General features: G+C 45.4%; 3 protein-coding genes across 10 annotated transcripts in view; 2 read left to right on the forward strand and 1 right to left on the reverse strand.

The window, feature by feature from the left end:
* PFKM (phosphofructokinase, muscle) overlaps positions 1 to 7,178 on the forward strand; it is a 50,298-nt gene extending 43,120 nt beyond the window's left edge. Inside the window, exons 19-23 of one of the 2 annotated variants that reach the window (XR_014522595.1) lie at positions 78 to 189; positions 1,745 to 1,844; positions 5,997 to 6,102; positions 6,430 to 6,769; positions 6,800 to 7,178. Coding sequence is in view for 1 of the 2 variants with exons in the window: in XM_083489999.1 (XP_083346125.1) it covers positions 78 to 189; positions 1,745 to 1,844; positions 5,997 to 6,102; positions 6,430 to 6,577 (466 nt within the window). In the remaining variant the exon portion in view is untranslated. Of the gene's footprint in view, positions 1 to 77; positions 190 to 1,744; positions 1,845 to 5,996; positions 6,103 to 6,429 lie in introns of both variants that reach the window. The other variant, XM_083489999.1, reaches the window with a different exon arrangement.
* LOC310700607 (uncharacterized protein) overlaps positions 1 to 27,106 on the forward strand; it is a 95,718-nt gene that overhangs the window by 66,255 nt on the left and 2,357 nt on the right. The window contains exons 1-2 of one of the 5 annotated variants that reach the window (XM_083490535.1): positions 24,334 to 24,425; positions 25,069 to 26,853. In XM_083490535.1, coding sequence (XP_083346661.1) covers positions 26,811 to 26,853 — 43 coding nt within the window. In that variant the 5' untranslated portion in view covers positions 24,334 to 24,425; positions 25,069 to 26,810. The other 4 variants (XM_083490536.1, XM_083490537.1, XM_083490539.1 and 1 more) reach the window with 4 other exon arrangements.
* Positions 9,204 to 24,326, reverse strand: ASB8 (ankyrin repeat and SOCS box containing 8). Of its 3 annotated transcripts, XM_083490498.1 has the most exons (5): positions 24,223 to 24,290; positions 20,830 to 20,915; positions 18,655 to 18,817; positions 14,695 to 14,799; positions 9,204 to 12,151 (listed from the first exon to the last, which is right to left on the reverse strand). In XM_083490498.1, exons 3-5 carry the CDS (start codon positions 18,769 to 18,771, stop codon positions 11,522 to 11,524), a joined length of 852 nt encoding a protein of 283 aa, XP_083346624.1. In that variant the 5' UTR covers positions 18,772 to 18,817; positions 20,830 to 20,915; positions 24,223 to 24,290; the 3' UTR covers positions 9,204 to 11,521. The 3 variants fall into 3 exon arrangements, with proteins under 3 accessions (XP_083346624.1, XP_083346625.1, XP_083346626.1); XM_083490499.1 differs by lacking the exon at positions 20,830 to 20,915 and having other exon boundaries at positions 24,223 to 24,326; XM_083490500.1 differs by lacking the exons at positions 20,830 to 20,915; positions 24,223 to 24,290 and adding an exon at positions 20,313 to 20,735.

Genomic DNA, 27,106 nt, shown 5'->3' on the forward strand with positions numbered 1-27,106 from the left:
TCTTTTAAAGCTAGTTCTTAATCAGTGTAGACCTGTCTTCCTGCCTCATCCATGCTGGGTGTGTTCTCTCTTTCTAGGAATGAAAAGTGCAATGAGCACTATAACACCGAGTTCATATACAACTTGTATTCTGAGGAAGGGAAAGGCGTCTTTGACACCAGGAAGAACGTCTTGGGACACATGCAGCAGGTATGTCTGGAGCCTGGCTATACTGCTACAGCTGCTCAAGCAAATAATACTGCTTTTGGTTCCACGAATGCAGAGAAGTTGAACTCAGGCTGAAGACAGAAATAGCCCCAAAGGACTGGTCCCATCTAGAGGCCTCCACACTGTCTTATGTTTTGTTCCAAAGGGAAAACACACAGACACAACACGCACACATAGCCACAGAATTCTGTCTCCCAGGCGCTCTTACAAGGCCTCTCTACCAGCATCAGAGGTGGAGAAATGCTATTTTCTTTTTACTCTTCATAGAAAGATGGCCATCTATCATGGATGCTTTAGCTGCATTGCAGGGGGTTGGACTAGATGACCCTTGGGTCCCTTCCAACTCTATGATTCTATAATAAAAGGGAGAGTTTCCAAGACCTCTCTCCAGCACTGGGGCAGTGGGAAATGGCTGTCTCTTACCCTTTACCTGTGAAGAGCAGACAGAGAGATTTATGTCCTGATCACAGTATGGACAGAGATTTTACCACCCAGTTTCAAGTGCTGAGCACCAGGCTGCTGAGATTGGAAGATAAAGCTGGAGCGGTTGGTGGGTCACTTCCTCTGCCAGACTATGCAAGGCCCATAGCCACTCCTGCTGCAATCAATCTTCCATTTGGAGGCTTTTAAACCACAGAGCCTAGGACTTGCTGATCAGAAGGTCGACGGTTCGAATCCCTGCAACAGGGTGAGCTCTCGTTGCTTGGTCCCTGCTCCTGCCATCCTAGCAGTTTGAAAGGACGTCAAAGTGCAAGTAGATAGGGAAAGATCTGCCAAAAAAGCTGAAAAACAGCTTCATGTATGCGACGACGGCCGCAAGAGTTTTAATAGCACAAGGATGGAAGACTGAAGAAACCCCAACTAAAGAATCATGGCAAGAAAAATTGACGGACTATGCAGAACTGGCAAAACTGACATACAAGCTGCAGGACAAGGATAACTGTGACTTTAAAGATGAATGGGAACCCTTTACAAAGTATTTGAAGACGCAACAAAGCGAACTGGACTCCTTGGCTGGCTTTGAATAAACACTCACAAACTTTTTTTTGATAATAATCAGCTAAATAGTTTGAGGATCTATACAACTTTGTAACATGCAGAAAACAGCATTTTTAGAGAAATCAAAGACTGGAACTGAGGAAAGTTGGGGGGTGGGTGGGTTCTGTGGGGGGAGGGAGGAAAAATGGGGGGATAAGGATGATGTTTCTGGATAATATGTTTTGTTTTAATTTTGAATAAAAAAGTTATTTTTTAAAAAAGTGCAAGTAGATAAATAGGTACCGCTCCGGCAGGAAGGTAAACGGCGTTTCCGTGCGCTGCTCTGGTTCGCCGGAAGCGGCTTAGTCATGCTGGCCACATGACCCGGAAGCTGTATGCCGGCTCCCTCGGCCAATAAAGCGAGATGAGCGCCGCAGCCCCAGAGTCGGCCACGACTGGACCTAACGGTCAGGGGTCCCTTTACCTTTACCTTTTAAGCAATTCCTGCAACTATGATTCTCAATGACAATCAAGCTGACTTTCCCTTTACGCATTACAGGGCGGCTCACCAACTCCGTTTGACAGAAACTTTGGAACGAAAATGGGTGCTAAAGCGGTGGCGTGGATGTCCGGCAAGATTAAAGAGTGTTCCAGGCATGGTATGTGGATGCTTTTGACTGGGTAGCCTGTTACACCAGGGGGTTAGCTATGGCTGCTGAAGAATGAGGGACAGGAAAGAGAGAGAACAGAATCCAGATGTTTCTCCCTGTTGCATCATGCCGTTAATAATTTGGAAAGAGGCATCGCCCACTAAAACTGCATAGGCTACTTGTGCTATCAAAACCAGCTCAGTGTTGTCCACGGGTCCCTGATAGGTTGTGCTCTCTAGGGTTTTAGATGGATCTTTCCAATGGGGATCAACCAGATTAAATCTGGGATATTTTTCATGTGAACCAGGTGCACAACCACTGATCTACAGCCCTGCTTACAACTCCCTTGCTCCTGTTTTCAGGTGACTATGAGGGAGCCTTTGTGGTACCTCGGGTTAAGAACTTAATTTGTTCTGGAGGTCCGTTCTTAACCTGAAACTGTTCTTAACCTGAAGCACCACTTTAGCTAATGGGGCCTCCCGCTGCTGCCGCTGTGCGATTCCTGTTCTCATCCTGAAGCAAAGTTCTTAACATTTCTGGGTTAGCGGAGTCTGTAACCTGAAGCATCTGTAACCTGAGGTACCACTGTACTTTATAGAGTTGTGTAGAGGTTGCCCCAGGCTGTTCGGCCCTTTTAATAGCTCTCTTTCCCCCCCTTAGAAAAACCACGCAACACTTGCTTTTAAAGTTTAAAAATAACATGGCTTTGACTTGCTGTACTTGCTCTTGTCAGATTGAATGTACCAGAGAGGTAGTTGATACTTACGTTACTGAAACAGATTTACATGAATTCGTATCTGAGACTGACTGATATTTACAGACTGGCTCTGAGGTAGGCAGCACAATAACACAACACGCTGCTCTCACAGCTAAAGCTCCACATACAGTGATAACTGAACAAACTGGGGGAAAACTGCCTCAGTATATATATTTATGACATCAGAAGATTCTATGCTACAGCATTAACCCTTTTTGGATGCAGCATTCCCACGCCTTTGGCGCTTCCTGTTTTGGGGAATTATCGTATTTTTCGCTCTATAAGATGCACCTAGTTTTAGAGAACAAGAAGAAAAAAATTCTCTCTCTCTCTGCGCAGCGCCTCTCCAGCAAAGCGGGAGGAGAAATGGAAGGGGCTCCGTTTCTCCTCCCGCTTCGCTGAAGAGGCGCTGCGCTGCGCAGAGCCTCTCCAGTGAAGCGAAGTCAGAACAGCAAGAGGAATCACTGTGCAGCGAAAGCAGCAATCCCTCTTGCTGTTCTAGCTTCTGGGATAGCCGTACCAAGCCTCTTCAGGGCAGGGGGAGCGTTCCTCCCATTGCCCTGAAGAGGCTTCGGGCGGCTATCCCTGAAGCCAGGAGAGCAAGAGGGATCAGTGCGCACCAATCCCTCTTGCTCTCCTGGCTTCAGGGATAGCTGCGCAGCCTGCATTCGCTTCATAAGACGTACACACATTTCCCCTTACTTTTTAGGAGGGAGAAAGTGCGTCTTATAGAGCGAAAAATACGGTGCCGATTCCGGTCTCAGTTACATTTTTAATGTTCACCTGATGCACTGTATTGTGTTTCATTACTGGCGAGTTTTTTGTTTGTTTGATTGATTTTGTAAGACAATCTTGAAGACCCTCTGGCTAAAACTGTATTTTAATGGATGGTGATATCTGTTACATGGGCAGCAAGGGAGAGGGAGCTGTGGTCTTCAGGCCCTGCTTGTGGACATCCCAGAGGCATTTGGCTGGCCGCTGTTGGAACACGGATGCTGTTAAAGGAATGAGGAGCCTGTAGCCCTGAAAATATTGTTTGACACCAACTCCCATCAGACCCAGACAGCATGGTCAATGGGCCTGGATGATGGAAGTTGGAGTCCAACATTTGCAGGGGACTGTACACGCAGTTCCTGCAACCCGAAAATTCACTTCTCCACACATAAAGAATTATGCCCAGACCTTGCTAATCTTTCTGCAGAGTCAGATATCCAGACAACCAGATTCCTTGTTCATTTGTGCTTTGCTGGTTGGTGGAAGCAAGGGTTGGTTGGAGGCAAGGGTGGGGAGGACAAATCAAGAGATCAATTTTTTTTTCTTTTGGCTGCAGCCGTTTCAGAAAGAAACCATGGAGAGGGGGGAAAGAGATGGGACAAATCCTGCCTTAGAAATATTTCCAAAGGAAATCATAGACTTACTTCTGCATCCCTTACCTAACTACAGATTTCCATGGAACGCACTGTGGTCACCCATCAGGACCTGTGTGTATAGATTTTACCAGTTAACGCTTTCTTCACATACACAAAAGTCCTTCCTGATAATTAACCAATTAATTTCTAATTAATATTAAAATAAGAGCAACTGGGGGGAAAATGGTGCCTTCTAGGACTGTAAGAATTTATGTCCCAGGCCACAGAGAGGTTAGGCTGGCCTCAACTAGAGCCAGGGCTTTTTCGGCTGTGGCTCCGATCTGGTGGAACGCTCTGTCACAGGAGACTAGGGCCCTGCGGGACTTGACATCTTTCTGCAGGGCCTGCTAGACAGAGCTGTTCCACCAGGCCTTTGGCCAGGGCACAGCCTGACTCCCTCCTTCGGCAATCTTTGCGGAGCTCTGGCCCAATGGTTGCCATTGGTTTGATTTGAATTAATTTTATAATGAATGATTTTAGAGTGTTGTGTTATACTGTTGTACTGTTTTATTGTTGTTAGCCGCCCTGAGCCCGGCTTCAGCTGGGGAGGGCGGGATATAAATAAATTTTATTTATTTATTTATTTATTTATTTATTTATTTTTATTATTACCTAGTATTCATTGTATATGGAGTATATAGTATTGTATATAATATTCATTGGATATTCATTGGATATGCATTCAGAATGTATATGGAGACAATTCTGGGCCAAGTTTATTTTCTTTATTAAGCCTTTAGATTCCCTTCAACAACAGAGGTTCTCAAGGTGGTTTATGAATGCTATTTATAGCGCAATAAGTGGGTGATAGCCAACCTTCATCATACTCAGAGAAGACCTACTGCAATGAATGAACTTAAATAACTTAGGCCTATTGACTTCAGTTGATCTATTCTGAGCATGGTTTCAGCTAGCTATCACCCACTGTGGCATTGATAAAAATACAAACAAAATAAAACAGTAAACAATCATCAGTATTTTTTTAAAAAAACTTAAACACAATAAATTCAGCAGTGATAACTAATACAACATCACCCAGAACACTCTGGCTATACTGCATATCTGCTCACAAACATGGATTTTGACATAGTATGTTAAGATCTCTCCTGACATGATACTTTATTATGTTCTTTAAAATTTGATAAATTCACATTTCTTCTTAATCTTCTCATCTCACACAGTTGAACCATTCCCAAATAGTAGCAATCCTACATGCATCCTAATACTTGGGGAAATCTGGCAAATTCACTCTTTTCCCAGGGCTACATAATGCATTAAAAGCAAATTGTGGGGGAGGGGTGTGTCTGCCCCCCCCCCCCAGTATAAAACCAGTACAGATTTTGCCATCATTTTAATTTTATTGTCAATTGCTCACCACCCTAAGAAATTATGTTCAAGAGTAGTCAAGGATTATTATGATTAACGGAAGGTTATGCATTTTAACTGTAGAAAAATAGTTGAATTTAACTTGTAACTTACTTTTTGCCACCAATCTCTTTCACATGAACAGGCATAAATTACACCCAGATATTAAATTCCAGAAGATTTCCTTGAGAGTATTATTACTGCTTTGCTGAACTATTTATTAATGTTTAGTCTGCATTCCAGAATAAAATCTTTCCAGGGTATCTAAGAATATTAAGCAAGAAAAACGCAAGTCCTCATTTTTCCAGATACAGTGGTGCCCCGCAAGACGAATGCCTCGCAAGACGGAAAACTCACTAGACGAAAGAGTTTTCCGTTTTGGAGGTGCTTTGCTAGACGAATCTCCTATGGGCTTGCTTCGCTTGCTTGCTGGTGAGTTCCTGCGGGGGTTTTTCCCCTCCCCCCTTTTTCTAAGCCGCTAATAGCGCTAATCCACTAATCTGTCAATGGGCTTGCTTCGCAAGACGAAAAAACCGCTAGACGAAGAGAATCACAGAACGGATTCTTTTCGTCTTGCGAGGCACCACTGTAATGAATTTGATGAGCATTTCCCACGGTTTCTTTTTTCAGGTCGTATCTTTGCCAACAGCCCTGATTCAGCTTGCCTCCTGGGCATGCGCAGACGGGCCCTTGTATTCCAGCCCCTCTCCGAACTCAAAGAGCAGACTGATTTTGAGTAAGTGTCTCCTCTGTGTTGTAAACTCAGGTCAGTAAGTGAGCCAGAATCTGCAGCTGCGGACACGGTAATCTGCAATCCACAATATATCTGTTAGAAGTCCAAGAACCTCACTAAAAATAATAATGCAGAAGTGGTTGCTAAAGACTCCCCCAGGCTGAGCCATTTTGCAAAATGAACGATTGTGTCAGAGCCATGGAATCAATTGTGCTTCAAGGCTTTCCATAGGCTGGACTATGATGGGCCTTTGAACTGCTCCAACAAGGCTCTTCGGATTGTTCTTAGGTGTGTCCTGAAACGCTCATGATCTCTCCCTCTTTCCAACAGGCACCGCATCCCCAGAACACAGTGGTGGCTGAAGCTTCGTCCCATCTTGAAGATTCTTGCCAAGTACAAGATTGAGTTGGATACCTCTGAGACAGCTCAAATAGAACATATCACTCGCAAGAGAGTATCCGGAGAAGGCGCCCTGTGAACAGCTAGCAGCTCTCCCTTTTAGTTATGACACTCAAGGAGACCTCTAAAGCAAAGTGTTTATTTTTTTCAGTCCCCTTCCCCAGTTTAGCATGCAGCTGTCTCATCTAGTGTTTTGTGTAATGACTGGGACTGCATGCCTGCCATAAATGGAGGAGGCAACACCAAATGTCATCTAGTGCCATGTCATCTAGTGCCATGTCATCTAGTGCCATATCTGCAGTATGTGAATGAATGAGTTAAAGGGAAATGTATGTTATTATATTCTACTCTTCCTTTTAGAAAGCTCAAGACCGCTGACATGGGGCTCCTGGTGGTCTTCTATTCAGGCACCAGGTCTACTTTTGTTTCTGCTTTACTGGTGCTTATAAGGTTAGATGGCCCTCTGTCTGAGGGTGGAGTGGGGATTTCAAACAGGAATGGTCATTTCAGCTTAAGTTCATCATGTTGAAATCTGGACTGGACTGAATATATTATTTTGCTATCTGGCCCTCTCCTCTGAACAGTGGCAGCTACCCAGAACCCACAGCTGGGGTAAATTATAGCTTTGTGATTCAAGCTCTTCCAAATGCTGAAAATAAAATGGGAACTGTTTCACTAAAGGTTGCTGTTTGGATCTGCCATTTCAACACCATCTTTTTTTCCTTCTTCAGTAACATGCACAATGCAGGGGGAGTTGGACTGCAGGTATGGGAGAGTTTAAAAAACCAAGCAGCCAATTGGCACCCAGCATTAAAAACCTGCCAGGCACATTTTGCACCTGGCTATCACCTGGCAGGGACGCGGGTGGCGCTGTGGGGTAAACCACAGAGCCTAGGACTTGCCGATCAGAAGGTCGGCAATTCGAATCCCCGTGACGGGGTGAGCTCCCGTTGCTTGGTCCCTGCTCCTGCCAACCTAGCAGTTCGAAAACACATCAAAGTGCAAGTAGATAAATAGGTACCACTCCAGCAGGAAGGTAAACGGCATTTCCGTGCACTGCTCTGGTTTGCCAGAAGCGGCTTAGTCATGCTGGCCACATGACCCGGAAGCTGTATGCCGGCTCCCTTGGCAAGTAAAGTGAGATGAGCGCCACAACCCCAGAGTCGGTCACGACTGGACCTAATGGTCAGGGGTTCCATTACCTTTATCAGCCACTTGCGACCAAGTCAAGATGCCCGGGTACTAGGATGGTGCCTGAAGTCTCCACCATCTGGAGGTGCATGCCTAGGAATCCTTGACTGTTTTCACACACTAGCATCACATCATGTAGAATTCTACCAGTTATATTTTATCTGCACAATCAGAATGAATTTCAGGAACTAAAAAGTCATCTTGAAAAATACAGTTTTTGAGCCGTCACAAAACCCAGGTTTAAAATGAGCCATTGGGGTCTAGCTTATATATCTGAGTTTCTAACACTGCTGGCACCTGTACTAAACTAGACTGCATGTAAACTCTTCCATTTGTTAAAATACACACACCTCTCTTCTTATCTGGGGCAATCTCCACCTCCGTGGATTTAAAACAGCCACTGTGAACATCTTTTGAAACCACCCTTATTAAGTGCATAAATATACAGTGATACCTCGGGTTACATACGCTTCAGGTTACATACGCTTCAGGTTACAGACTCCGCTAACCCAGAAATAGTGCTTCAGGTTAAGAACTTTGCTTCAGGATGAGAACAGAAATCGTGTTCCGGTGGCGCGGCAGCAGCAGGAGGCCCCATTAGCTAAAGAGGTGCTTCAGGTTAAGAACAGTTTCAGGTTAAGAACGGACCTCCGGAACGAATTAAGTACTTAACCCGAGGTACCACTGTATGTAAAAGTGCAACAGCAGCCCTTAGACACATGGAGCAAAGCTACATGCAGACACTGTGGTTTCTACAGTCATACCTCTTGTTACGTCCGCTTCATGTTACGTTCTTTCAGGTTACATCCCGTGGTGACCCGGAAGTACCGGAAAGGGTTACTTCCGGGTTTCGCTGCTTGCACATGCGCAGAAGCGCAAAATGACATCACACACATGCGCAGAAGCGGCGTTCTTTTCATGTTGCAAATGGGCCTCTGGAACGGATCCCGTTCGCAACCGGAGGTACCACTGTAGTGCAATATGTTTATTCTCCAACCTGCTAATTGATGGCCCAGCTAGCTACAAACAGTAGTGCAACTGTACAACAGGAAGGCAGACTTCAGGCTTGTAGATTCTAGTTTGTTCCTGACTACAGTCCCAAAATCTACTACCCCCAAAGCTGGTGCAAAATACAGCCAACAATTAAGGGAATTCAGTGGCACAGCTCAGGGAAATGTTTTACTGGCAGAGGTGTTAGATGCACAGTTAAAAAAAATAAATGACTCCAGAACATAATAGAGGCAGGAACTGTTTGTATACATTTCTTCCCAGCTACTTATCCTTACTGAAAAGGGAAGTGCTTGATGTTGTCATCCTCTTCCTTTGGCAAAACCCACTCATTAAAGAGAATCCATGTTAGTTGCTGTATTATGCCATACTGTGCACCCCAGAACGACTTCTGGGTTCGTGGTGGAGCGGCAATCCAACAGCTATCTGCTGGAGAGATGGCAAGAGGAAATAGCAGGAGACCAGCAGCACGACACTCTCACAATGAAAACACACCACAAAATAAATTGCTTCTACACCACCATTTTTAATTAGCAAACTTTTAATACTCCACACAAGTTATTTGCTCACCTAACGAACCTTCTTCCTCCATAGCAACCAAACACTTGGGCAAAGGGAATTTTGAGCTCATGACATGATTTGTTCCTCCCAATATGTGACTTCTCACTGTCCAGCATGTACTCAGGTAGGCGTAACTCAATGGGAGAGAGGTGTTCCCAGAGTGGATGGCAACTGCGTTGCCACTGTTATAAGGAAGACATGATTTCGGTGGTTCTTAAAGGTATGGAGCAATGTTTCTGGATTGCCTGTGAATGGAAAGAACTACATCTCCATATAAGGTTATGGCTCTCCTTATATAAAACAGCCTTTTAACCACTCGACTCATGGCTTAGGACACTGTTCATTTTACCAAGTGATTAGAGCAATCCCACACTGCCTTGAAAATTTGCGGTGCCCAGTTGGATACATTCACTGCTCAGAATTAGTTCACACTCCCTACCCAACCAACAGCGATATCCTGAGGGATGTAAGGGAATCCTAGAAGTATCTGCTAGCCTCAGAAAAAAATTCATTTCATTTTTAAGCCTTGGCTGAAAGTAGAAGGAGCTGGGCCTTCAGGCAACAATATCACTGGGCTATCCATCCTTCCCCGTGATCTAAGGAAATTAGGTTATCCTAGAGTGTAAATTGAAATATAGCTATAATTTTACAATCAGGGAAAACCCTGTGTGTCAGCTATCGGAGTTTAAGAACTGGACTGAGCAAAGAAAAGCTGGTCCAAAACCTTGGGAGATTTGCGACAGCACGTGGGCTAAGATGTTGCTTCTGTTCTCTAACCAATTTGCTGTAAATAAATGCAGGATTCATAGCTGCAGGTAGCAATAAACCTTTACTGTTGCTTGGACACTAAAGGGACTTGTGTTGGATGGAAACACCTTGAAACCTTTAGAGGTTTTTTTGAATGCAGCAGTGTTTTAAGTACTAAAATACCCCCTACCCCGTGAACACTCTGTTGCTACTTAAGGAAAACACAGTAAAGCACAGCTGAAATTGAGTAATGTGACAGCAAACCAGAAATTAATTGAATAGCTATAAACCTATGACCCTCCAGATGTTGCTGAACTACAATTCTCATCAAGCATGGCCAGGGATGATGGGAACTGTAGTTCAATGAGGCTCAACACAAGGCGCTGAGACCCACTTTCAAACTGCAAAGAGACTGAAGAATATACTTACTAAGCTCTAAAGCCATAAATAAGATACACGATCACACTATGTAGACGGCAACCAACTTCCTTATCATTCAGGGTACAAATCTCATACGTGTACTTCTTGTACCTATCTCGCTACTTGACTTTTTAAAGAAAAAACTCACTGTGATTTAGTCTGACTGGCCTGCTTTCTGGGGCTCAGCTGAACCCTTCCCCGATGAAGGGTGGATCTGAACATGATTGAAAGGAAGATCATCATCTCAGAGTGTCGGTTTGAACCTGCACACTGCTTTTGCTTACATTATCACTTTACATTCGGACAGCAAATAAAGGACTGCTGAAGAACTTGTTGCCCTGAGGCGTTTGCTTTCTACTTGCAGGGGTTTGGTTCCTCAACCTGACTCCCAGCCAAGGACCCTTCACAAATCATATTCTCCACCTACAGTCTGAAGTGAGACAGTCCACTACCACCTTGGGATTTGTGGTGGAATTTCATTCTGCTGCACATGAAGATCTGGCCAAAGTATCAAAACATGATCCACTACTTTGGAGAGAATTCTCCCTCTCCTGCCAATCTGATGAGTGGATAGGAGACACACAAAGGAGGCAGTGTAACAGAGAAGGGCTGCCTTTGTTCCAATCCATCAAGCCACTTTATCTTGCAGCAGAAAATGAAATGGCAAGACAGGCATGCTGACTCAAGAGTGTAAAGCAGGAAGGTCACCAATAATTCGGCTTTTGTGCCTTCCCCACCACCTCCTCCTCCTCCTCCAGCCTGATACGTAGCTCCACCTTCCCTTTGTGCAAAAGATTCCCAGGAGAAATCAGATCTAGGAATTCAGGGAAGAACTGCTGCAGGAGGCGAAGAGCAGGGTTCTTTCTCAAGCACCTTCCAGCCTCTCTCGATGAAGAAAAGAAGGGGGAAAATGAGAAACTAAGGGAAACTACCAGCCAATATCAGAACCAGTATCCCCTGTGCGGTTACACAGAGATCTTCAAAAAAAAAACCTACTTCCTATCACTGCTACAGTCAGTTGAAAGCACCAGGAAAGGAGCTGCACAGTAAGCCAACCAAAGTGAGCTCTTAACAGAGCCTTGCGAGGCTTTAGCTGTCATTTAAGCAACACATACTCTTTCAGAGATTCTGGCAGAGGCAGCTCCTTCACTGCATCCGGCAGGAACTGGACCCCCAGGCTGCGGCGCACAGCATAGCGCGACAGCGTCTTTAAGGTGCCCGGGGCGGAGCACAGGGTGGTGAGCTTTTCGCAGAGTTGCTGATCCCGCGTGACTTCGCGGGGCATCGTGCCGTTCTTCCGCAACTCAAAGTGTCCTACGGCTCTGTGGAGGAGATCGAAGCAGGAGTCTTCCCTCTCGGTGCCGAGTCCTCTGACCAGCAGGGCAACCAGCCTCGAAATCGGGGTCTGCCCCTTCATATTGACCACCCGGACCTCTGCCCCGTATTCCAGAAGGATGCTCACACTCTCCAGGTTTCCCTTCATCGCTGCCCAGCTCAGGGGGGTGTCGTTGTTGTAATCCAGAGCATTGACAAAGGCGCCGCTTTCTAAGAGTGTTCGGACGCATTCAGCATTGTTCTTGAAGGCGGCCCAATGCAGTGGCGTGTCCTTGTTGCCATCCAGCGCATTGGGATTTGCCCCGTATTCTAATAGGATCTCTACGCAGGTCTCGTCCTTTTCCGCTGCATAATGAAGTGCTGTTCGGTTGTAGCCATCAAGGGCATTGACCTGAAAAAGCAGAGACAGGATTCTTCAGGTGTTTGGAATTTATTATCAGCAAGAGTAAAATGAACCAACACTTGGCTAAGATAGATGGGTAGTGGAATAATTCCACTGCAATCCCCATCAGCCAAAACACTTGTCCCATGATCCTCACTCTAATACCGGACCCATTCAATGAGTTTCCCCTGAAGCAGATCTCAAAAGAAAACTCTCAAGTACAGTGGTACCTCGGGTTACATACGCTTCAGATTACATACACTTCAGGTTACAGACTCCGCTAACCCAGAAATAGTACCTTGGGTTAAGAACTTTGCTTCAGGATGAGAACAGAAATTGTGCAGCAGCGGCGCAGCGGCAGCAGGAGGCCCCATTAGCTAAAGTGGTGATTCAGGTTAAGAACAGTTTCAGGTTAAGAACAGACCTCCAGAACAAATTAAGTTCTTAACCCGAGGTACCACTGTATCATGCTGCTGCTCTGGCCGTTACTTTTTAGAAACAGCAAACGAAAAGGGAACGGCCATCTCCCATCTTGCTCTGTGTGTGAGATTCCAGGGGCCAATATTTATTTAAATAATTCTGTCACTGTAGTTTCTAAGCAGTGCACAACAGGGATTCAGGAAGGATGCTATTTAACTAACCACTGTCAAAGAAAGAAGGCTGGAGGCGATGAAGGCTTGTTGTAATCCAGCAGAGGCAAGTTTACTATGTTCTCCAGGCCCTGAGCTCTGTAAGAGGATGGCAACTTTCACTAATTCCTTGAGAACTTAACTTGGATCCAGACTTTCTTCTGAAGGCAGAGGAAGTTGACTTTTGATAATTCCCCTTGTGCCCTTCAAATGTCTGCTCTGAAATGATGTAACACCAGAGCGAACAGTAAAGGGACAGGGGGTTGCTGCAGGGGGAAATGGAAGAAAATCTATTCCCTTCACTTTACCACCAGCATCCCTAAACTGGGGTTTTTGTGTGGGGGTTTTTTTTTACATTCAATTGGTGTATAAATTTTATAAATTCAATAAATAAAAGCCTTCTGTGGACAGAAGGAGCCCTTCTATTCATAGAAAGCTGTTTGGATCCAAACCTAAAAGCCACTGAGATTTGATAATCTTATTTTTATAATCTCATTTTAGGAATTCTAAAACCCAGGATGATGATAATGTTGGTGATGACACATTTGGTCTTGTGGCCTTGTCATTTTCCTACCTGTAAAAACTTTTGTCAAAATCAAAGGCAATGCTGAAATACACACACAAGAGAATGTGACTATTATTGAGAGGCAGCAACCCCCCCCCCAAAAAAAACCCAGACTGCCCATAATTCAACAGATGATCAAACTGGCACAGGATATGATAGCCATGTTCAAATATATAAAAGGATGTCACATAGAGGGAGAAAGGTTGTTTTCTGCTGCTCCAGAGAAGCGGACATGGAGCAATGGATCCAAACTACAAGAAAGAAGATTCCACCTAAACATTAGGAAGAACTTCCTGACAGTAAGAGCTGTTCGACAGTGGAATTTGCTGCCAAGGAGTGTGGTGGAGTCTCCTCCTTTGGAGGTCTTTAAGCAGAGGCTTGACAACCATATGTCAGGAGTGCTCTGATGGTGTTTCCTGCTTGGCAGGGGGTTGGACTCGATGGCCCTTGTGGTCTCTTCCAACTCTATGATTCTATGATTCTATTCTATGATCCTAGGACTAAACTGTTCAGGGAAGTTTTTAATATGTGACATTTTTATGTATTCTTAATCTTTGTTGGAAGCCGCCCAGAGTGGCTGGGGAACAAATAATAAATTATTAATATTATAAACTGGGCCATGTCAATCAATCAGGCAAATAATTTTTGAGCTCCAGCCACCTATTCAAAATAATGGTCAGGATCCCAACAACTGTGCAAGCCATTCACAATGCCCAAGATTATGATTCCCAAAATGGCACATTTCTTTACAACTCAACCTCAGCCCCCAGAAGGCAAACCGCTTTGAAAACACATAAAACCCTGTTCCCCCCCCCCCAAGCTCTTGCACCTAAAGGAATATGTCTCAATCTAGTTGTGCGGTATGTAATACTGTGATCAGGAGATATATAGATATATATATATATATATGCTTTCGTAGATTTTCACGGGTACAGGAATGCAGGTTTTGGTGTCTTCGGGTGTCTTCCCGTGTAAGAGTTGGGGTGTCTAGGCGACGTTTCGACGAGGTCTCACTCGTCATCTTCACGTAGGTTCTTGTCAGCTGGAAGGTTTCCTCCCCGTAGAGGTGAGATATTTGCTTTCGTAGATTTTCACGGGTACAGGAATGCAGGTTTTGGTGTCTTCGGGTGTCTTCCCGTGTAAGAGTTGGGGTGTCTAGGCGACGTTTCGACGAGGTCTCACTCGTCATCTTCAAATATATATATATGTGTGTGTGTGTGTGTGTGTGTGTGTGTGGTCTATCACAAGGATAACATATAAGAACCCCTTTGAACATTCAGAAGTGCTCTACAAACCCCCTCACATCTGTCATATGTGAGTAGGTTTGCTGGATCTGTTCTTAAATAGGCTCTTCTTACCTCTGCTCCTTTTTCCAAGAGCAACTCAATGCAGTCGGCGTCAGCAACCATGCAAGCACAGTGCAATGGCTTCAGGGTACCGTGCATACAGTTAACATCTGCTCCCTGGAAGAACACAAATCGGGAAAGCACAGTAAGAGAGGTTCTGCCAGCTTATTTATTTCTGATCTCAGTGGATCATGAATAACTTTTGCAATACAGTGGTACCTCGGATTACACAGGCTTCAGGTTACATACGCTTCAGGTTACAGACTCCGCTAACCCAGAAATATTACATTGAGTTAAGAACTTTGCTTCTGGATGAGAACAGAAATCATGCTCCGGTGGCGCGGCCGCAGCAGGAGGCCCCATAAGCTAAAGTGGTGCTTCAGGTTAAGAACAGTTTCAGGTTAAGAACGGACCTCTGGAACGAATTAAGTACTTAACCCAAGGTACCACTGTACACATTTGCCATCTAATAGCAAGCGATACCACATTGGGGTACTTCATATTTATGGTGCGTCTCTGTGATTTAAGCCAAAAATCTAAACACCAAATCCATATCAGTCTCTTCATGTTTATTACTCTCACAGCTATTTATTTATTGCCGTAGCACTCCAAAGGTGGCTAAAAAATGGGAGAGAACTTGCCTCCCACAAGGCCTGCTCCATTTGCTTGAGGAAGCTAGGAAAGTAAAGAACGGCATCCTCTTTCCTCTTTAGACTCTACTATGGAGAACACAGCCAAGGAGCCAAGGAGCTCAGGCTCACTGTGACCTTTTTCCATACACCCAGTATCTTGGGGTCTCCTCATGTCACAAGGAACTGTATGGGCTGCTCATATTTAATGACATGGAATTTATTGCTAGCAACACTGGTTGTACTCAGGGGAACTGAGTGACACTTGAACCTGAAGGGTTTTTCTTCTTTGTACTTCAGATGTACCGTATTTTTCGCTCTATAAGATGCACTGTTTCCCTCCTAAAAAGTAAGGGAACGTGTGTGCGTCTTATGGGGCGAATGCAGGCTGTGCGGCTAAGCCAGAAGCCAGAACAGGGAGAGGGAGCGCTGCACAGTTTTGCTTCTGGCTTAGCTGCAGGAAGCCTCCGCAGGGCAGCGGGGAGCCTTCATCCCGCTGCCCTCCGGAGGCTTCATGGACTATCCCAGAAGCCAGAACCGCGAGAGGGAGCGCTGCCCTCCCTCTAGCTATTCTGGCTTTGTGATAGCCCCGCAAAGCCTCCACAGGGCACGGGGATGAAGGCTCTCCGCTGGCCTGCAGAGGCCTCCCATGGCTCTTGTGGGGGGTGGGGGGGAAGGGACAGAGCGTGCAGCTTTTGGCCCCCACCTCCCGCAAAAGCCAGCAAGAGCCGCACGCTCTTTAAAGAGCCGTGCCTAGCGTGTGTGCGGCTCTTGGGGGATTTTGCGGGAGGTGGGGGAAGGGACAGAGGGCAGCTGCCCGGGAGAGGCTTCAGCGGCTATCCCAGAAGCCAGAACAGCAAGAGGCTATCCCAGAAGCCAGATCCCTCTTGCTGTTCTGGCTTCTGGGATCCAGAATATTTTTTTTTCTTGTTTTCCTCCCCCCAAAACTAGGTGCGTCTTATCGTCTGGTGCGTTCTATAGAGCAAAAAATACAATATATTGAGAAGCCATAGTCAAGTGATCAGCTGACCCCAGCCTTCAGCCAAAGCTTGCTTTCCCCCCTCTCTCCCGGAGAGAATTATAATATACAGGAGACAACTGTTTTGCACGGGGGTTCTGTTCCTGGCCCCCACATGCATAAGCCTGCCCTGTCCCACTTCTGTCCTATTCTGGGTCCAAAAGGACCCGCACGTTGGTGGTCACATGTCAATTGAAGTTGCCTAAAATGGTCACCACCTGTATTTTCAAACACCTGCTTTAAAAAGCTAATCTCTTAACTCTGGTGTCTCCAAACAGGCCTCCCTCTTCTTTCCCCTTCCCTTGTGTTTCTGTCTTACCAATAAGATTCAGGCCCCAGCCTCCAGCTATTTTTATTTATGTACAACACTCTGTTACCGTATGCATTCTGGAAAGATTACTATCTTATATTTTATTTAACAGCAGGGAGAGGAAGAACGAGGATAGCAAACGAACATCAAGACCCATATCATCTTCCACAGGCTCTTCGGCCAACAGGCTGACTTATAGTACATTTAATGGGCTCTGGCAGACTAAGTACCTGGAAATTAATATAGCAAAGCAGTTGGCAGCATCAATCAAACCTAATGTGGAGCTCTGCGACTACAAGTGCTGAGAAATCAGAAGCTGAAGTAGTCTTAGCACTGCCCTTTGGAGCTAAAGACTGACTACATATTCTTTTGAATATCAGAAATGTCACATTTAAACTGGCCTGAGGAACACTATTCAATACTATTTAACACTGAGACTAAAATTAACATCTACCTTCCCTTCTCCTTTATAGAGCTAAAATCCACATGGATCACCTCTTGACTCCCCCAGATTTGTGGGCAACAAGGAACAGCTATCTGGCCAGTAAAATTGTTTCAATGCTCTTCCAAACTTGCCTCTACTCACTGTACAGCTGTCTGCTGTACATACACTCTAAAAATATTCAGTAGTTTAGATTTACACTTAAGAGGCATCAAGGGCAGGTTAGCAAGCAGGCACAGCCGACATAACCTCACCCATCAGAAAGGAGGATTCCTATCCCTACGGTTGTAGTCCAAAATACAGCAGTGGCCACAATATACAGATGATCTAAGATCTGGGCTATCTTGGCTGTATGACATAATGCATACTTCACAGAGCGCAACTTCAGTTCAAGTGTCTATTACATGCTCAACCACTGGTATCTGTGTGGTCAGTTACAGCACAGCACATTTGTTCTGGCCTGCTTCAGAAAAGCAGGGGGAAATAGAAGTTAAAAGGAAGTAAGGAGATCTTTCTCCTCTAATGGAGCAAAAGCAGCCCATGCCTGCCACTCCCAGACAGTGCTGTTCTGCTCTAGGTTCACTAGGAACAGGAAGCAGGTTAATGCCACCCTATCTTAGTGTATTTTTGGTCTTTGTGGAAGCCGCCCAGAGTGGCTGGGGCAGGGGTCTGCAACCTTTAAGACAAAAAGAGCCACTTGGACCCGTTTCCAAAGAAAAAAAAACTGGGAGCCGCAAAACTCATCATTATAAAAATAACTTTTTTTGTCACTTTTTATTATTTCTTTGTTTGACCCCTCCTCATAGAAATAAACGTTAAATTAACAAGTTACCTTTTTTTGTGTGTGTTCTTCACTCCCCTTCAAAACAGTGACCAGCGTACATGCCCCCTTTCAATGCAGTGACCAGCGTACATGCCCCTTACAATGTAGCGGGCGGGCGGGAAGGTGACGTCGGGACAGTGTGTGACTAACGCACGCACCACCCCCATGCGACGTCACAGCCAGTACAGCGCCTGCCACAGTGGGGAGTGTCGGGGCGCACAATGCGCCTCCTCCCCTCGCTAGTATCCGCCCCGGAGCCGTGGCAAAGGTGTAAAAGAGCCACATGCGGCTCCGGAGCTGTGGGTTGCAGACCCCTGGGCTGGGGAAACCCAGCCTGATGGGCGGGGCACAAATAAATTATTATTATTATTATTATTATTATTATTATTATTATTATTATGGCCTCAAGTGCATTCCTTTACTTTTATAAAAGTATAAAATGAATGGTTACCGTCCCATCCCATAGGGAAAACAAATTGTTACACTAATGAAGCCATGTCTCTCTCTCCCTCACCCCGAAGGCAGTTTGCAGAAAGATGCACCATATGTTACTGTGGATGCACAGGATTGGTCCCCACCTCTTAAACTCATTAGCCCTGGTTTAAAAGTGAAACAAACAGCAGCCCAAAGAAAATCCTGCCTAGGACTGTAGCTGAGCCATATAACTGAACCAAGACATTACAGAGGTTTTTTGGAGATTCCAAAACACAACTTCCAGAGATAACACGTCTCTGTAGCCTTCCAACATACCCTCCTGATAAGGTCTTCGACATTGTCATGCGGGAAAGATCGGATGGCTGCAATAGTCCGGATCAAGCGCTCCGACAAAGAATATTTACTCTGAATGCTCTGCATAATATACCACATACTGGAACTCAAGTTTCCTTGGGTTAATTCACATGCTCAATGTTGCCTGTGGTGGAGACAAATGAGAAATGAAGAAGAAAGCTTTAAAAAGGAAGAAAGCACACAGAAGTTCAAGGGAACAACACCTATTAATAATAAAAATTGTGAATAAGAAAAGACTTGGCATCTTGTTACATTTCGCCCAGCACAAGATTACTGCAGCATCAAGTGATGGTTGGCATGCCTAAGGTGGGTGGCGCAGAGGCAAGAAGTGGATGGGGCAACAGGTGTGACTTAGCTATGCAAAACCAAGAGGTTTCCATACACTCAGGTGCACATACCCCACAACTTACCCAGGCATGCAAGAGGCATAATCACATCAAGGACATATTGCAGTTGGGCAAAAGCACCCAAGTGGGGTACAAAGTAGGGCTGGCAAAAGGTGTGGACTGGGAAGAGGCCCAAGCACCAGACAGTCAGGCTCTGAGTCTCCACTCATGGTCTATTTTGACCAATAGCCGCGCTATGTGGTCTCCTGGATAGGTTTTTTGTTCTGCCTACGATCATGCGTAGAATTTGGGATCACCTGCATATGACGCATGTGCTCTAGTCTTTTGCTACTGCCCCTTCCTAATCCAATGCCCTATGCATTTTGAGCTATAATTTTTGAAAAAATAGCAGGGCAGAGCTAAGAAATATCTCTGCTTTAGGCTTAGAGAGCCCCAGCCAGTCAAAGGGGGTAATTCTGGGTTAGAAAGGCCAATTATTTGACTGAAGTATATTAATACTTTGGCTAGAACAAACTGAGGCACATGCTGCAACAGTTCTTAAGACGGCCAGTCAGGCTCAATACAGCTTTAACAGATTAAGACTGGGTCACTGTGTGTAGTGGGTTTGCTTGGTATTGGTCTTCCTATCACTTCCTAAGGAACAGGTCATCCAGCACCTGTACAACTTTACTCCCAACTTCACTACAAACAGAAGGCTGGAAATCATTCTGTGGTAAGTTACTGTGACAATGGGAAGAGAACAGGTGGGTATTTTTTACTATAAAACAGGGGTCACAGTGAACCAATATGATTTGTATGGCAAACTGCAAAATGGGTGAATCTGAAACCTAAGTGAGTAGGAGGTTCTGCACTGTAAAATTCAATATTGATAACCTGCAGTATTTAGGACCTAAAAGTCAACAGAGGCATTGTACTGTTTTTTTTAAAGCAACAGGACCCTGACCACAGGGATAATAATCTAGAGATAAACAGAAGCAGTGGAGGAGTTTTTGTGTTTGTTTTTTTAATGGCCTCTTCTGAATTGTTCAGTGCACAGCTAATTAAAACAACCAGGACCTGAGGCATGCTTTGTAAGGGGACCTGGTTGGCCAAGTACACTGGTACAGTACTTTGGTTGTCAAACTTAATCCGTTCCGGGAGTCTGTTTGACTCTCGGAACCGTTTGAAAACCAAGGTGCAGCTTCTAATTGGCTGCGGGAGCTTCCTGCACTCAATCAGAAGCCGGGTCAGACATTTGGCTTCCAAAGAACGTTCAAAAACCGGAACACTTACTTCTTGGTTTTCGGCATTCAGGAGCCAAAATGTACAAGTACCAAGGCATTTGAGAAACAACTGAGTGACAACAAGAGAGTGAGTGTGAAAAAGATGGGGATTAACTAAGGGTATTGAACTGGAAGAATACAAGGGGAAACTAGCATCTAAAAGTGGGAAGGGGGCTGGTGGTAAGCTTACTCTTGATGGATGTTCTCTGTTATTTTTGGCAGATTACTGTAACTGTTTTTCTCATGCAGGATGACTTTGGGGCAGTCACTTCACAAGAGAAATCTGTGAACCCATTCTAGGCTATAAGCATGCCAAACACTCAATATCTTGCCAAAAGAGTTCACATGCAATGCAACAATACTGAAAAAATAGCAGACATTCAAGGCACACTGTGGCAGCAGGCAACAGAACTTTTATATGGAGGATCCGGTTGCATTATTTGCATGTTTGGAAGAACAAAAAGTGAAACCAAACTGCATGATGCAATCATATCTATTGTGCAAGTGTTACATCCTAGACTAGTTACCTTTTAAAATACATTGTGCTTCCTTTTTCATCATTCTTGTTTTCATTTTAGAAGGGTTTAAAATTTTAAAGAAAAAATACAAGGCCCTGCAAATTTTGCAACCAGAATAAAAGTATTCAATTCAGCAAGTCACCTTGATTTCAATAATCTGCTCCAGTTTTGCAAGCTGTCAGTGTACAAGTAGCACCCAAGGCTATTAAGTTATAGTATATGTGATGCAAGCATCATCTCACTAATTTGTTTTTATAAACAAGATGAAAAACTGCGTGGCACCAGGCACACTTTATTATTATTAGTTGCTTTTTAAAAAAGAAAAAAGAAACTCAAAGCAACTTACAAAAATGAACATTAAAAACAAGGACTGAACAACCTAAAATAAACTATCTGTATGTATCTCTATATACACAGGTCCCACCCCACTAAAATGTAAGCTGAAAATTAAGATCCAAATGCATAACAATGTTTTTGCCCAGCATGTGAGAACAAAGAGAGCACAAGGCTTGCCTCCCTGGAGAGAACGTTCCATAAAGGGGGAGCCACCACTAAAAAGGCCCTTTCTCTTGTTGCCACCCTCCACACCTCCCTTGGAGGGGGCATATGGAGAAGGGTCTTAGATGAAGAACGCAGAGGGAAGAATGGTTCATGTGAGGAGAGGCAGTCCCTGAAGTACTAAGGTCCAGAGCAGCACCAGGCTTCCTAGGTCACAACCAGCATTTTGAACTGAGCCCAGAAACTACTTGTGCCGGTGAGCAACCTGGCCACTGAATTCTGCACAGCTGCAGTTTCTGAGCCATCTTTAAAGGCATATAATACATTGCAGTAATCTAAACTAGAGACAGATGCTGCAGTCTCAGTGACACATAAAATACCGTCAGAAGCATTCCTTCTTTTTTACTCAACTCAGGTGGCCAAGAGGACTACAGAGGGTTGTATATAAGATGAAAGTAAACTAAGCAGACAAATGCACTCCCCATTTCGGGGAGAAAAGGGGAGCAAGAGAAACACGCAACTGTGGAACATTGCTGTGACTGATACTGCCTTCCAATTAGGAATGAGATGGAACAGATAAATAATAAACCACTAATTCCCAAAAGGTGTGCTGCAAGGGAATAGCTGTCAAGCCACGAGAAACAAACAAGAAGCATTCAGCAGCCAGTTATGCCAGCTCCCAGACAGCTGTACTGCCTGCCTATAACTCTTAAATGTATTCTGGGCGAAAGCACTTTAGTCACAATGCATGATGCATCCCTTCCCTGTCACACATTACATGCATGCCATGTATCACTGCTCATACCGAGATGCACTTCTACTAAAAGAGGAAACATGTATGCTTCACTGTTGACCTGATGCAAGGGATGCATTAGACACCATTTGACATATTACTACATAAAACGTCTTCCAATAGCTTTAATGTAAGCGGACTGAGGTGCCAGTTAGCTCTGTTGGTTAATTAGAAAACAATTCAGAAATAGCAGTAGGATTAACTAACACCTTTCAGTTAAGACCAACTGAAAGATCACAAAGTAATGAGCAAGAATTCAGATTCCCAGAACTCTTCAGCAGCAAACTTAACATGCCACCTGAAGAATAGCTTTAAGGACCAGTGTGTCTCTGTGGCAAGTCTTTTTCATCCTATTACAGATGCTAAATAGGTTACAAACGCCAGAATGTTTGTGTTCTCATCAAACATTTCTTTGTGACTACCACTGTGCTTTACACATATGCAAGTTTTTAACATAATTGTCAGTTTGCATTCTTGCATTTTGCTCCCCCCCCCCCGCTTCACTGCTTACACCCAAGTGCCTACGCCAGCTAATCTGGGCTAGCACTTCACGCACCTGATGACACGGGCTCTAGACCACACAAACAAAGCATGTCATCATAAATGTTTAAGAGGCAACAAGACTCTCTTGTGGTTTTGAATTAAGAGGCACTGCCTCTGTGTTACCTTTTGCATTTCAATGCAAGTGGCATAATCGCCACATACCCTCGTATCACACGCAGGCTCCCTATGTAACTTGACATATAAGGATATAAATTTTCATGGGCGTAGCCGGGATTTATGTTGGGGGGTGGGGACAGGACCACCACCTGTCAACATCCTCTGTCTGGCTCTGTCTAGCAGATTTGGAATGAACTCTCACAACAACAGTTATTTTACATTACATTCTTTAGACTCCAAGTGCTCAGAAAAACCTGTCCAAAATCTTTCTACAATTTCTAAATTAAGTATTTTTTTTTTAATTTGAGGGGGGGGGGAGAGATGCCCTCCCTGCCTACGTCCATGTACATTTTGAATACCTCTCTCTCTCTATAGCCACCTAGATCTCTGTATGCACAACACAGAAGCTTGGCGGGATTTCTGTTGTTGTATTGTTGCTGTGAGGAGTAATTAAAGAACCTTTTAATGAGGGTGAATGAGGAGAGCAAAATATGGTCTGAAGCTCAACATCAAAAAAAACAAGATCATGGCCACTGGGCCCATCACCTCCTGGCAAATAGAAGGGGAAGAAATGGAGGCAGTGAGAGATTTTACTTTCTTGGGCTCAATGATCACTGCAGATGGTGACAGCAGTCACAAAATTAAAAGACGCCTGCTTCTTGGGAGAAAAGCAATGACAAACCTAGACAGCATCTTAAAAAGCAGAGACATCACTTTGCCAACAAAGGTCCGTATAGTTAAAGCTATGGTTTTACAAGAATGGAAGTGAGAGCTGGACCATAAAGAAGGCTGATCGCCGAAGAATTGATGCTTTTGAATTATGGTGCTGGAGGAGACTCTTGAGAGTCCCATGGACTGCAAGAAGATCAAACCTCTCCATTCTGAAGGAAATCAGCCCTGAGTGCTCACTGGAAGGACAGATCCTGAAGCTGAGGCTCCAAGACATTGGCCACCTCCTGAGAAGAGAACACTCCCTGGAAAAGACCCTGATGTTGGGAAAGATGGAGGACACAAGGAGAAGGGGACGACAGAGGACGAGATGGTTGGACAGTGTTCTCGAAGCTACCAGCATGAGTTTGACCAAACTGCGGGAGGCAGTGGAAGACAGAAGTGCCTGGCGTGCTCTGGTCCAGGGGGTCACGAAGAGTCGGACACGACTAAACGACTAAACAGCAACAATTGTTGCTGCTGTTGTGGCAGACATTTTTGGGCATGGAAACGAGCGATTGGGAAAGAGGCGAGCTGGAGCCCACAGAGGCCGCCCAGAGGTGGTGGCGCTGGGGGTTGTCGCACCACCCATGCGGGGGTCCCAGGGGTCGCCTCTCGCTCACCACCAGCCCCACCAGCGCCCCTCCCCGGCGGTGCCGCCTCCGCCACCCGCGGAGGCCAGACGGAGCGGACCCCGCACCGCAGGGCGAGGCCTGACCGGCCCCTGCCGCCGCCTCACTCACCGGCCCGGCGTCGACCCCGGCCCGCGCGCCCTCTAGCAGCGCCCCCGGAACCTCAAGCGCCGCTGACCCAAGTGACCCGGAAGCGGTAAAAAAGAAGAAACAACCCCTCAGGCAGGCGCGGGGCGAAGACGCTCTTTCCGCTCCGACTCAGCGGGCCCCGCCCTCCTCACCAGTTTCCTCCAATCATTGCCAAGGGTCTCAGGGTAAAGCCCGCCCCACTCCTCCCTCTAACTGCCAATCTTCTCGCGGCTCTCCGAACAAGTCATACAGTGTTTCCCCGGCGAAGGGAGTTCCAGGGATACACCACTTAGCAGCTTCTGTCAAAGGCTGGGCTCTTTCTTCCCCCCACGGCGGCGTTTTCTGGGCCTGGCTAAATTTTAGGCCCGGGAGGGGAGGAGGAAGAGGCAAAGCAGCGCTTCAGGCCAGTACGTTTCCGAGCACCATTCAAAGTGTTGGTGCTGACCTTTAAAGCCCGGAGCGGCCTCAGTCCTGTATATCTGAAGGAGCATCTCCACCACCATCGTTCTGCCCGGACACTGAGGTCCAGCACCGAGGGCCTTCTGGCGGTTCCCTCACTGCGAGAAGCCAAGTTACAGGAAACTAGGCACAGGGCCTTCTTGGTAGTGGCGCCCTCCCTGTGGAACGCCCTCCCACCAGATGTCAAAGACAAAAATAACTACCAAACTTTAAAAAGACATCTGAAGGCAGCCCTGTTTAGGGAAGCTTTTAATGTTCAATAGGTTATTGTATTTTAGTGTTCTGTTGGAAGCCGCCCAGAGTGGCTGGGGAAACCCAGCCAGATGGGCGGGGTATAAATAATAAATTATTATTATTATTATTATTCAGGTCCTGTGCACAATTTTGTTCGGCTCTGCGTTACAAAGAAGTCTGCAAACATGACGTGAAGGCTGGCAACATCTGGGCATGCCTTTTTATTCTAATTCATTTTTTAATTTATTATAATATATATATATATATATCCAAAAATACATTCCAACACATAATAATTTTCTCTTTGGTTTTATTGACCTCCTCTCCTGTTTTCCATGGTGTTTTTATTTTCTTCCCCTTGCTGCACCCTTGTCTTATCTCTCTCATAACCACGACACAATAATCTCTAAGCCTGTCTGTTGCTCATAGTTCAAATCCTGCTCGGAAATTCATCAAACTCATGGGCATAGCGGGGGCAGCATCGAAAGTACTCAACTAACTGAGTTTCTGTCCACCCCCAACCAAAGCCTGTCCCCTTTTTGGGGTGGTATTTTTACCCGTAACTTCTCAAAAAAAACCCACGTATTTACGCCCATGATCATACCATAATATTTCTTTAAATATTCCAAAAGGAGCTTCCATTCTTCCACAAAACAATCATTAGGCTCTCTTATTTTTGCTGTTAGCTTTGCCATCCCTCCATGGTCCATCCCTTTACTTATCCATTCTTCTTTGGTGGGAACTTCTTCCTTCCGGCTTTGTGTATAAAGAATCCTAGCTGCTGTCATTACATACAGCTTAATCATCTTTTTTGGGAATTCTGTTCCCACCGTCTGGGAATTCCATGCCTGGAGTTTTCGCTTAAAATAGCATCATAATTATCATCGTTAATAGGGTTCATTGCAGTCTGCAGATAGTAAAGTTAGACTTGGAAGACTGTATCTTCATGCTTGGGTGGATAACTTAAGGGGAGGCATCGTGCAATTAAAACAAGGGCATCGCTGAGGATGCCACTGGCTGAATCTGACCTCTGCTGTCTCTGAACAAAAGACAGCCCTTCCCCTCATCCCAGACACGCTCCTCCAGCCGGAGAGGAGCAAAGCCAGCCAGCCAGACGCTCAAAGGGGAAGGCAAGGATGAAAGCAGCAGCGAATGCAACCACATCTGTCGCCTCCTAGGATCGGAGGTGGAGGCTGGGGCTGGATGGAGAAAGGACTTTCCTTTCCCTAGAATCCACCTTAAATGTTGGTGGAGCTGAGCAAAATCTGGCTCTGGGTTTCTCAGTCTCCACCCTGTGGTGCCTGCAGCGAATTCTCATCTCTCGGTACATGCAGCAGCCAAAAACCAAAAAATCTTCCGCGCCCAAAGCAGCGGTGAGTAGATGCAAGATGGGGAAGCGTGGAGGACGATTTGCTTTAGCAGCAGCAACTAGGTCCGGACTCTGCCTGCTGGAAGGAAACTCTGTTTTTTATCAGATGTGCTTTATTGGACAGATGGGACTCTTGTCAGTGACAGGATTCTGGGGAAAGTGCTGTACTTACAATCATTGTAATAAAATGCATTCCAGTTAATACGTATGAAAAACAAAAAAAATCTGAAGCTGTTGCAGCAGCCCACCCCCCAAATCTCATCATTTCACTATGCTCTGAATCAAGCCACACTCCTGAAGTGTCAGTACTGGGGGTTGATGTTTTTCCTTTCCCATTGTGGGCATGGGTGTTTAATTTCATTGCTGTACAGTACAATGAAGTGCAAAGCACTGAATTCCCTATCTGTCTGCAAGGTAGCTTCATTCTTACCATTTTACAGATGCCAAGGGTGGGGGCTGACCTCTGTTGCTCTGCTGGGTTTGACATGCACCCAGACTGTATCTCAACATGCCCTTGTCCAGAGGGTATTTGGAAGGGGGCAAGCCAGCAGGTTAGTTTTTATTGCAAATATAATCAAGGCTGAATTTGAAAATATTTTGAAATCGAGTTTTCATTTGTGTTTTTCTGCTTGTTGTGCAATCCCTTATTTTTTTTTATACACCCTTATCTCACATCAGAGGGACGTGGGTGGTGCTGTGGGTTAAACCACAGAGCCTAGAACTTGCCGATCAGAAGGTTGGCGGTTTGAATCCCCGTGACGGGGTGAGCTCCCATTGCTCAGTCCCTGCTCCTGCCAACCTAGC

This window comes from Podarcis liolepis (assembly GCF_965112155.1).
Source record: "Podarcis liolepis genome assembly, chromosome: 2".
NCBI classification, from domain to species: Eukaryota; Metazoa; Chordata; class Lepidosauria; order Squamata; family Lacertidae; genus Podarcis; species Podarcis liolepis.